Genomic DNA, 12177 nt, shown 5'->3' with positions numbered 1-12177 from the left:
CATTAAATGTGATCAACTTTTGTCCACACTCAACAACGCCAACCAGTGCATTCTGTTATAACTGCCAGTTTTAGTTTGTGTGTTCAGGATTTAACATGCATCTCACCGTATATATGGCCAGCAAAGCAAAACTTTGCGAAATTCGAATAGGATTTTTACTTTTCGAATAATTATTGCAGATGGAATACTCAAGTATTCGACTACTCGTGCGCATCCCTAGTTTCGGACGCAACCTTGAAGTTGTACTCACGCGCTGGTGCGGATCCAGACCGAGCCTCAATCTCCTGACAGTTTAAATGGCCTGGATTGCCTGCTTGAATTGTTACAGACGGACCGTCATGATTTGTGAATCAGAGGAACATTTGATCCTGAAGTTGATTATACACGCTTCAGAGGAATATAATAGATGAGCTCTCGATGGGAAGAAAACGCTGGATTTTCGTGAGGTTTGTGAATCTGTGTAAACGAGATATCGACATATTTGCAAACTGTATATACAGTTATAGCATTTGGGGCAGTGGTGGCTCAGCGGTTAAGGCTCTGGGTTACTGATCAGAAGGTCGGGGGTTCAAGCCCCAGCACTGCCAATATGCCACTGTTGGGCCCTTGAGCAAGGCCCTTGACCCTATCTGCTCCAGGGGCACCGTATCATGGCTGACCCTGCACTCTGACCCCAGCCTAGCTGGGATATGTGAAAAAAAAGAATTTCACTGTATATGTGCAAATGTATAATGTGTGATCAATATAATTATTATTAATTATTATAGAAGTTTTATTAATATTTGCCTTTTAGCATTCAAAATGTTACAGGAAACTGTTGAGAAGAGACTGTTAGAATACATGCTTTAGAGTTTAATAAATGAGTGCTCCACAGAATGCTGGATCTGCTGAAGTTGTGTGAGGTTGTCTGTTTAAATGAGATATGCACGTATTTGCAGAGGATATATGATATTAGTTTTATTTTTGGGGGTTTTTTTGTTTTTATTTTCTCCAATTTTCATTTAGTTTAGAACCGACAGCTCATTGAATATGTAATTAGCTGTGATTTTCATTGGTTTAGACCTGGCTGCTTAATGAGGTTGAAGTCCTGGTGAGCACAGAAGAGGCCCGCAGGCACCTACAGGACCTGCTGGAGGACAGGAAGATGCTGGCGGAGGAGATCGCTCAGCTCCGGCAGCAAATGGATGCGGGAGAGAGACCTATTGCCAAAGTCAGGGTGAGAATCACACACTTGGTGTTCACAATGAAATACTGGTGTACTGATCACTGCATGCTTGTCATAGAGCTTCAATGTCACACTGTTCTTCAAATGGTTTTCCAAGCTCCTCCATCACTTTCTGATTTGTTGTTCTGCCCCAATCTTTGCTTGTTGTGTCAAACTACCAGTGTTTTTTGGTTTTTCTTAAATGCTAAACTTCGTAAAGATTCTGCAAGGGTAATGTAAACTTATGAGCACAACTGTATACTGTGATGAACCCCAATCCTCTATTCAATTGGGATGATACTGGCCATTGTGTTCTGATTAGTTGCCTCATTCACATCTCAGTGGCTGTATAATGCATTTCAATAGTTTTTTGGGGGTGTTTGTCTTCTTAGCGTCGCACACTGACCATCTCAGAATTGGAGGGCCAGGGGGATCTGGAGGCCTCCATCAGCAAGCAGGTGGAGAGTCTGGAGACAGAGATGGGGCTCAGGTCAGATATATTACAACAGTAACTACTGCAACTGAACCACACAACTGTTAGTCTGTATATATGCTGGTTTGGGTAAAAAATTGTACAACCCAAAAAATTTAATTTTGTCATTTATTCAGCCTCATGCCACAACACAAAATGAGGTCTTTTTGAAGAATGTTTTTTTTTTTTTTTTACACAATAAAAGTGAAAGGGGACTGGGGCTGTCAAGCTCCAAAATGAATGACAAAGGGGTGTTTTTATAATCCTTTTTGAGCTTGACAGCCCTGGTTCCTTTGCACCTTTGTTGTCTGGAAAAGAGCAGCTTTGAATATGAAAAGCTAATAATGTAATGGATTATTTAAGTGTTTGGATTGGGAATGCTATCTTGAAACAATAGTTTCCCAAGCTAGTAGCTACTTTAGAATTTAAAGTAGCTGCACTTTTAAAAAATAAAATAAAAGTTTTGCTAACAAAAAGTAACTACACTGAAGCTATTTAATAGGGAAAATCTCTTAATTTACCTATCAGATGATGTTTAATTCTGCAAGGGGAACAGTATTTATCTGGCACAATCATTGAACAATTATGGTGATAACATCATAACAAATTTATACTAAATACAACTAATAGAATTAAACTCTTCACAAAAAAGTTGAAAACCATAATAAAAGGCAGCAATAAACTAAATATTTCGCTTCAAACAAGATGCAGTGACTTCTGCTGTGTAGGGGCTCAAGTGAATCTGATATTAACCTAAACATTCAAACAAAATGATTCACTTAAATGTTTTGGACTTTCCACGCTCAGGAGTGCTCAGATAGCTGACCTCCAGCAGAAGGTTCTGGATGCAGATAATGAGGGCCGGATGAAGCAGCGCTGGGATTCCATCACAACCATCATAGAGGCAAAGAGCGCCCTGAAGATCCTCATGGCTGAGGTAAGCACTAAATGCTCTCGCATAATGATTTTTGACCTGCGTATAAAATTGTTGTCATTTACTCACCCTCATTACCTTTTGACCCCAGATGTTCTAATGTGAAACACATGGAGATATTAGGCTTACAAGCTGCTGTTTAACATAAGTAAATTATTATGTGGATTACTATTATGCATGGTATTGATACTAGAGATGCAAATTTTGGCAGTTCTTTTAACCAGATATCCACCAGTAATAACTGGTTATTAATCTATATGTCCAAAGTATACTTGGGTCAGACACGAACGCTAGGCATCTGTGAACAGGACACGTCACACAGTGTCATCAGCAGAGTGCTCGAGCACTGAATACTTGCGGCGTGATTTTTCTAACCACGTGTACTCTGCATGCGCCTGGAATTATCTGAACTAACTAGTAGGTCCACAAGGTGACAGCACTCAAGGTGACAAGTAATCCTTCTATCATGTCCATTTATGAGTATTTATGGTAATTCTGATGAACAGAGAGAATAACAAACTTCAAACAGATGTAGTAATGCATTAACCCAAAATGAGATGATAAATTGACAGCATGTAATGAACATTAAACATCAAAACACACAATATATACACAAATCTCTGTATACATTGTGTAACGTTTATGCAAGCAGCCAAACTGTGTGTGCAGTGGTGGTGTGTGCGTGTGCTCTGCGCACATGCATGTTTTCTGTCTCATTCAAAGCCGCTTGTTACATCTGTGATGGGTCCATTTTATAGCTTATGAAATGTGATCACACTAATGAAAATGCAAATAGGTCAAACATAAAGATCAGACAGTCATGAGTCATCAAATTGCAAAATACAACAAGCTTATCAGTTTCTCTCAAACTGGTGTTTTTAGCCATCTAGTCACTTCTACATTGCTGTGAAAAAGTATTTGCCCCCATCCTGATTTCTTCTGTTTTTGTGTATATCTCATACTAAATGGTTCTATGTTAGAATTTTTTAAATGAAGGCAATCTGAGTAAACACAAAATACAGTTTTTAAATGATAATGTTATTTATTGAAGCAAAAGTTATCCAATACCAACTGGCCTGTGTGAAAAAGTATTTTTTGAAATGGCTACTAAATTCCCAAATCTATGAAACTGCATTCATAATGGGGTTCAGCTGGACTACACACCTACACCCTGTTCAATCAAATCAACACCTAAATAAAACTTTTTCAGCAGCATGAAATTGGCTAAAAGGTTTCACCCAGTAGCACACTATGCCAGACCCCGCCGGGTTTCATTGGCTGGTAGGGGTCTCCGCCCCTGGCAGCGGCCCTGACAGCTCCAGGTGGTCGGTTAGGAGCCCCTCCTCCCCTCGCGGTTGGCGGCCGTTCCTCCGCTTTCAGGCGGCCGGGCTCCTCCGTCCCCCGGCGGATGGCCACGGATGCTCCGTTGGGGTGGATGGTAGTGGCGAGGACTCCATTACGGCGCATCCCTCCTCCTTCCACCAGTGTAACACATGAATGGAAAGGAGGCGGCGAGAACCGGCTTGACAATATAAATATTTAATGAGAAACTGAACCAAAAAGATGAACACACACAGGTGTCGGACAGCTGTCCATAACACACACTGTCGCACTGCCGTCTCCAGTTGGCCTTTATCCCTCCCGGGCTAATCAGCCTGATTAGGGGCAGGGTGTGCGGAATCACGACCCGGCCCTGCCCTCTGCCCTGCCACGTGTGTTTCATGAAGTAATAAGCGTTTTTGTTTATTACTTCATGTCATTACTTGCAGCAGATGATGTAAACCATAAATATAAATATTAGCGTAATATCACTATCGACGCAATAATTTCAATTTTCCAGGTTATCGGCAAATAATACTTTGATCGCTATACAATGTGCACTCCTAGTTCAAGTGAAGATCGCGATTTAGTCAAATCAATATTTTTTTTTGCCCAGCACTAATGCATGATAATACCATGGTACTTTTTTGTAAGTGTAACGAGAAACTATTAAAAAAATCCCACTTGGTTTCCAATAGATATTTACATTCTATGTTGCTCCATTAACCCTTTAAGCTCTGAAGGTCTTTTTAATGATTTTCTGTTTCAGTGGCATGCCCAAATTTAAAGACTTTTAATTCTACAAAGGGCATCAATTTAAATAAAACTTTTCAAATGTTTTAATGATATAGATTATAATAAATTATGAGACTCTCAGCCTAAGACACTGCTGATAAATCACATGAAAACTTGAGCCAAAAATGAACTTTCCCCCCACCCCCCAATCTTTCTGATATTACATTTATATACTGTATCTCAGGGTGTAAATAAACTAGCTCTGGAAAAACTGCTTTTTGTTTTGTTCCCAATCATGTCAACTGTAACTGAGTAAAATGTTGTGTTAAGACAAAGCAATCAAAGGTTATAGCAATTAATTTATCCAAGTGTCCAAAAGCCTCTCCAAACAAATAAAACCATAATTGTACACACAGTTGAAGTCAGAAGTTTACATACACCTTAGCCAATTACATTTAAACTCAGTTTTTCACAATTCCTGACGTTTAATCGTAGAAAACACTCCCTGTCTTAGGTCAGTTAGGATCATTATTTTAAGAATGTGAAATGTCAAAATAATAGTAGAGAGAATTATTTATTACAGATTTTATTTCTTTCATCACATTCCCAGTGGGTCAGAAGTTTACATACACTTTGTTAGTATTTGGTAGCATTACCTTTAAATTGTTTAACTTGGGTCAGACGTTTTGGGTAGCCTTCCACAAGCTTCTGACAATAAGTTGCTGAAATTTTGGCCTGTTCCTCCAGACAGAACTGGTGTAACTCAGGTTTGTAGGCCTCCTTACTCGCACATGCTTTTTCAGCTCTGCCCACAAATTTTCTATCGGATTGAGGTTAGGTCTTTGTGATGGCCACTCCAATACCTTGACTTTGTTGTCCTTAAGCCATTTTGCCAAAACTTTGGAGGTATGCTTGGGGTCATTGTCCATTTGGAAGACCCATTTGCGACTGAGCTTTAACATCCTGGCTGATGTCTTGAGATGTTGCTTCAATATATCCACGTAATTTTCCTTCCTCATGATACCATCTATTTTGTGAATTGCACCAGTCCCTCCTGCTGCAAAGCACCCCCACAACATGATGCTGCCACCCCAATGCTTCATGGTTGGGATGGTGTTCTTCGGCTTGCAAGCCTCACCCTTTTTCCTCCAAACATAACGATGGTCATTATGGCCAAACAGTTCAGTTTTTGTTTCATTAGACCAGAGGACATTTATCCAAAAAGTGAGATCTTTGTCCCCATGTGCATTTGCAAACTGTCTGGATTTATGGCGGTTTTGGAGCAGTGGCTTCTTCCTTACTGAGCAGCCTTTCAGGTTTTGTCGATATAGAACTCGTTTTCCTGTGGATATAGATAGTTGTCGACCTGTTTCCTCCAGCATCTTCACAAGGTCCTTGGCTGTTGTTCTGGGATTGATTTGCACTTTTCGCACCAAACTACATTCCTGAGCGAAATGGTGGCTGCATGGTCCCATGGTGTATATACTTGCATACTATTGTTTGTACAGATGAACATGGTACCTTCAGGCGTTTGGAAATTGCTCCTAAGAATGAACCAGACTTGTGAGGTCCACATTTATTTTTCAGAGATCTTGGCTGATTTCTTTTGATTTTCCCATGATGTCAAGCAGAGAGGCACTGAGTTTAAAGGTAGGCCTTACAATACATCCACAGGTACACCTCCAATTCAGTACACCTCCTATCAGAAGCTAATTGTCTAAAGGCTTGACATCATTTTCTGGAATTTTCCAAGCTGCTTAGTGTATGTAAACTTCTGACCCACTGGAATTGTAATGGTCAATAAAAGTGAAACAATCTGTTTGTAAACAATTGTTGGAAAAATTACTTGTCATGCACAAAGTATATGTCCTAAACGATTTGCCAAAACTATAGTTTGCTAATATTAAATCTGTGGAGTGGTTAAATGAGTTTTAATGACTTCAACCTAAGTGTATGTAAACTTCTGACTTCAACTGTAAGAGCTGATTACACAACAATCACTAAGGGGTATGCTCTTTCTCCAAAGCATGCAGGCGTGAGTAACGAGATCTCATTCAGTTCCATTCTGTATCATTTGAGTCATCATTGAGTCTGTATCATATATTTGGTGCCATCTCCTGGTGGCCATATGTTATTAGAGTGAACAATCCTCTCTACCCATATTTGGATGACTTCCACCTCTGGTTGCAGTGATCTGAATCCTAATACAATTGCATAACGCTAGACAACATACTACATCATTTCCAATGAAGTCATCTGATCTAGGAAAGCTAATGTTTTTGTAGCCAGATTGCACGTAATTACTGTGTGCACATCGTGCTTTGTGTGGATTATCTAATGATCTATGCATCCAGTTACATTGTGTGTGTGTGTGTGTGTGTGTGTGTGGGCTTGTTTGAACTGGAATCCCCTCCTCTAAATAATGATATGTGATATTTTACGTTCTGTTTATTTTTTGTGAAGTTATAAGCAAAAACACCGCACTTAAGCAAAGACATATACTTAGCTTTTACCTGCTATATTTTTGTCTGAGTAATTTGGTTGTATTCTACTTTGGGAGATTTTCAAAGACATGACACTTGGCTTTTTGAGCTTGATGTTTTTTTATATAATAAAATGTGCAGTGCAAAATTATTAATACATGATCAAAACAGAACTGTTCTGATTTGTCTGCAAATTTCAAAGCACTTGATCAGTTTTGGTCATGATGCCTACATGCATTGTGAAGTACAGCTTCTAAGCTTTAAAACGATACACATTTTGTGTTGGTCAAGACTGTAGTTATTAATATATTGTTAATTAACTTATCTCGATTAAAATCATGGCGGGCCAATCCGAGCTTACAGGGTTAAAGGCCTCTTCAATTTTGCTTAGAGCTGCATTACAAATGTACAGAACAGATTAAAAGAGGTTACACCAGCACAAGTCAATACTATTGTGGTGAATTTTGGCTACACGATTATGACAAATTACAATTGTAGATTATTTCCCTTTATTGTAATCGCGATTTATTTATTTTGATTTAATACAATTCACAGTAGGGTGACTTCTAGCAAATCCAAAAATATTTCAAATGAACAGCGGTGCTTTGTGTAAGGTTATGTTTCTTCAGCATTTATTTTCGCGTGCCACCGCGAACAGAAGTGAAACATAAAATATGCATTTGAGGATAAGCTCATTTAAAATTCACTCATAAGGACCAGTTGTCATTACTTAGTTAATTGGTTGCATAGCTTAATTGCTGCAAAAAAAAAAAAAAAAAAAAATACACATGAATAGACCTAATTGGAATGCTGTAATTGACACTATTCACGATTGATTAATTGTGACAACCATAATAGTAATCTGAATTATTTTTCGATTAATTGTTCTGTCCTTACTAGAATTATCAGGCAAAAAGACACTTGATCGGTTTATTTGTGGAACACTGTGTAATTTTATCTGTCATGTAATTCACTGACTCTTTCCATGCACCTGCTTCAGGTTGTGGCCTCCAAGACTGCTAATGCCAAGCTGGAGAGCGAGCTGAAGCAAGAGAAGGCCAATCTGCTGGACCTGCAGAAGACCCTGTGTGATGAGAGGAAGATCATGTCTACCATGGACATGGAGCATCAGAGTCACCTGGTAGAGCTGGAGCAGAGACACCAGGAGAAGGTCTGTTGTCATTCAACATCCTGTTTCATCTTTAGACAGTAGCACAGAAGGCAACAGACAGATTTTACTACCTAAACACATGCATAATAAATTATGCTAAATGATATATAGTCATATCAGCACTATCAGATTAGAGGCCCAGAACTAACTGTTTTAGTATAACCAATTTAATATCATTTTTATATGAAGATATGTAAAGATATGTCCAGTTGTGGTTGACCAATATGGATTTTTTTTTAAATAGCTGATGCCAATGACCTGGGTGATCAATGGCTGATGTAGTTTATAATATACTCTTGCTAGATTTCTGAAATTAAATGGAAAAACTTAGTTAACTATTTATTTAAAAAGAATTACAAGTATTTGGGGAAATATACATTTTGCATCATCCATTGACAAAGCTATCTGTAGATTTTGGAACTGACACAAGGAAGAAACTATCAAGCAGGCATGTTTATCAGCCAATGAATCAGTCTGTAACTGATGTCCAAAGTGTTGTCCAGGTGCTGTATCTGCTTGGTCAGCTCCAGAATAAACCGGTGGAAGAGGTGAAGGTAGAGGTGCCTAAATGCGAGCGAGAGCTGCTGCAGCGCCTCAAGTTCCAGGTGTGTATAATTTTAGTTCTCCAAAAATTGCTGAAAGTGAAGACTACTTTGGCAAAGATTTTCTGTATGTCTTATAAATAAAAGGGAAAATGGAAAGAAAAAATATGTAAGCAAGTGTTCGATTTGATGAGTAGCATAGTTCAGTGGTTCTCAACTGGTTTTGCTTCAGAAACCATTTTATTTTACATTGGACATAATGTGGTGACCCAACACAGAACCAAAACTGTGTATTGTGCAAAGGTAACAAATGTTGTTAAAACCAAATATTGGAATTTTTAACAAGAACTGTATAGGCCCAACAATATGCAAAATTATTAACCTGAAATAGGCTAAATAGGATTTGTACAATTCAGAAAATACAGAAACGACAACAGAAATGTGAATAACCACCTTCGCACATGGAACAAACACTGGACCAAATATTGTATCAGTATTAGCCATATTACCAAGTGACAGGGTGAAGTTGCTTTATTTCATTTGAGTTTGATTGGATGCACAACCAAAATATATGAGAAGTGTTTTATCATTTGCATTTAGCATTGTTTTTTCCCCTGTTGTCATCAGTGCCCGTGTTGTAATCCACAATCTGAAAAGGCTGAGTTACCTGTTAAATATGAGAACTAAGAAATTTGTATTTTTAAAAATAAATTTCATTATCATACTTGCTGATTAAGGATTTCCTTGCAGGAAGAGGAAATCAAAAAGATGCGAGAACTCAATGAGCAAAACCAGAAAGTCAAGGAGGAAAATGAACAATACAAGGAGGTAAAAAGCTTCTTACACACTCTTAAAGGGATAATCACCAAAAAAAGAAAATTCTCATCATTTACTTACCCTCAATTTTTTAGAAGAATACCTCAGCTCTGTAGGTCCATACAATGTAAGTGAATGGTAGCTAGAAATGTCCAAAAAGCATATATAGGCAGCATAAATGTAATCCATATGACTCCAGTGGTTTAATCCATATCTTCAGAAGCGATGTGATAGGTGTGGGCTAGAAACCGATCAATATTTAAGTCCCTTTTTACTATAAATCACCATCTTTGACCAGCCCCGACCAGTAGGTATCAATATGGACAAAGAATGCAAATTGCCAAAAAGCAAAAGAATGTGAAATCGGGAAATAGGACTTAAATATTTGTTTCTCATAAATTAGGACTTTTCAATTCACACATCACTATTCTTACATTTAGCATGAATTTACTGTAGTAACGCTAACTACTGTAACTATATTATGCAGTAATATATTTGCATTAAATATTTATAATAATATAGTTCTTTTTTGCAATTAACAATTTTTATTGATTCCAATGACAAATCAAATAAACATAACAGGAAACACATTACATAAACCTAAACCCTTTCCTCCGAACATTACCACCCCCACACCTGACACAAACACACACCCCAGTGGCCCGACATCAAACCAACGACACACAGAATAAACAATAAATCAACAGTATTCAGAAAAAAAAAATAAGAATGCACACACACATTCAATATTACCCAACTCCCTCCACCGTCTCCCCACGTGAGCCCTCCACAAAATCCAAATACCTACCCCATTTTTAATTAAATAATACTGTATTGCCCAGCCTTCTACAAACCATCCCCTCAAAAGCCACCTCCCTGCCCAACTCCGCAAAATGAAACCTGAGCAGCCAACACATCACAAATAAAATTCTGAACCCTCAACCAAAATTCTTGAATCTTTACACACCCCCAATAAACATGGGTTGTGTCCCCATCTTCTGATTGGCATTGCCAGCAGGTGGGTGTGTCTTTGAGACCAAGTCTATACAATCTAGAGGGGGTCCAATAGAATCGATGTAAAATCTAAAATTGCATCAGACGCACCCTTGCCTCTCTTGATGTAGACTTGATGTTTTTTAGAATCCTAGCCCACACTCCCTCCTCCAATACAAAGTTTAAATCTTTCTCCCATAATCTCTTGAGAAATTAAAACTCTGTCCCCCAGACTCTGAATTAGCAGGGAGTAATAAACTGCCTCATGACCTTTTCCAAAAGCAGTAATCCACACTTCCAGCGTATCTGCCGTATTTTGGGGGTGTATGCTACTCCCAAAAACAGTATAGAGCAGGTGGCGCAGCTGTAAATACCTATAAAACTGAGATCTGGGAATCCCAAAATGTTGAATCAAATTTTCAAAAGATCTCAACACTCCACTCTCATATAGGTCACCGAGTGTAGTAACCCCCCTCACAATCCACTCTGACCATCAGAAAGGGGACTTGTTAATACCTAGTTTAGGGTTCAGCCATATGCTCGAGGCAACATTTAAATAAATGTCCAAATTAAACACTCTGAACACTTTTGTCCATACCGAGTGCAAATGCGAGATAACAGGGTGTAACTTAACTTCTCCGGTTAGTTTGATAGAAAGGCTCTGCAATGGCGAAATAGGGGCAAGAACTTCCTGTTCAATACAAAACCAGGGAGGAGCTCTCTCAGGTGTAAGTGAGCCAAATGTCTGAGACCGAATGCATAATAATAAAATAAAATCTTGGGTAGGCCTAGCCCACCTTTGTCAGTCGGCCTATTTAACTTTATTGAAATGTAATCTAGGACGTTTACCATTCCAAATGAAGGACTTTGTTATGCTAACAAATTGCTTGAAATAAGAGAGGGGGACATCTACAGGGAGAGATTGTAACAGGTAGTTAAATTCTGGAATACAATTCATTTTATTAGCATTAACCTTCCTTATCATTGATAAATGTAATGAAGCCCACCTGCCCACATCTCTCAAACCATTTTATTAAGGGATCAAAGTTAACTCTGACTAATTCACACAAATTTGCTGGGAATAAAATACCCAAATACTTAATGCCCTGTTTGGGCCACTGAAAGCCGTTACTGGGCAGTACGCTGTCAGAGCCAAAGCTTTGGATTTAGACCAATTGACGAGAATTTAGAAAAGGAATTAATAATTCTGTGGAGGCAAGGCATAGATCTAGTGGGGTTGGAGACAAATAATAAAATATCGTCTGCGTTAAGCAAAAGCTTATGCACCACACCTCCCGCCACCACCAGGGTGCCCCTATCCAGAGTAAAAAAAATCTGAAATTAATCCATTTGTTTGTACCGCCGCTACCGGATGTCTATAAAGTAACTTAATCCATCCAATAAAAGTATTCCCAAAATCTTAAAAAGATAATCCCATTCTGCCATAGTAAACGCCTTTTCAGCATCAAGTGAGATGGCAGCGACCGGAGTCTGATCATTCGCCACT

The 12177-nt window shown here is 38.7% G+C and overlaps 1 protein-coding gene across 1 annotated transcript in view; it reads left to right on the top strand.

Annotated features, from left to right (window-relative positions):
• Window positions 1-12177, top strand: part of LOC127429330 (chromosome-associated kinesin KIF4-like) — a 52779-nt gene that overhangs the window by 30296 nt on the left and 10306 nt on the right. Inside the window, exons 22-27 of the mRNA XM_051678296.1 lie at window positions 1061-1216; window positions 1597-1694; window positions 2484-2613; window positions 8149-8319; window positions 8823-8924; window positions 9612-9689. Of these exons, the coding sequence (XP_051534256.1) occupies window positions 1061-1216; window positions 1597-1694; window positions 2484-2613; window positions 8149-8319; window positions 8823-8924; window positions 9612-9689 (735 nt within the window). The remainder of the gene's footprint in view (window positions 1-1060; window positions 1217-1596; window positions 1695-2483; window positions 2614-8148; window positions 8320-8822; window positions 8925-9611; window positions 9690-12177) is intronic.

Source organism: Myxocyprinus asiaticus, chromosome 38 (genome assembly GCF_019703515.2).
Source record: "Myxocyprinus asiaticus isolate MX2 ecotype Aquarium Trade chromosome 38, UBuf_Myxa_2, whole genome shotgun sequence".
Taxonomy (NCBI): Eukaryota; Metazoa; Chordata; class Actinopteri; order Cypriniformes; family Catostomidae; genus Myxocyprinus; species Myxocyprinus asiaticus.
Note: the sequence above shows the minus strand (reverse complement) of the source record. Positions and strands in the feature narration are given on the sequence as shown.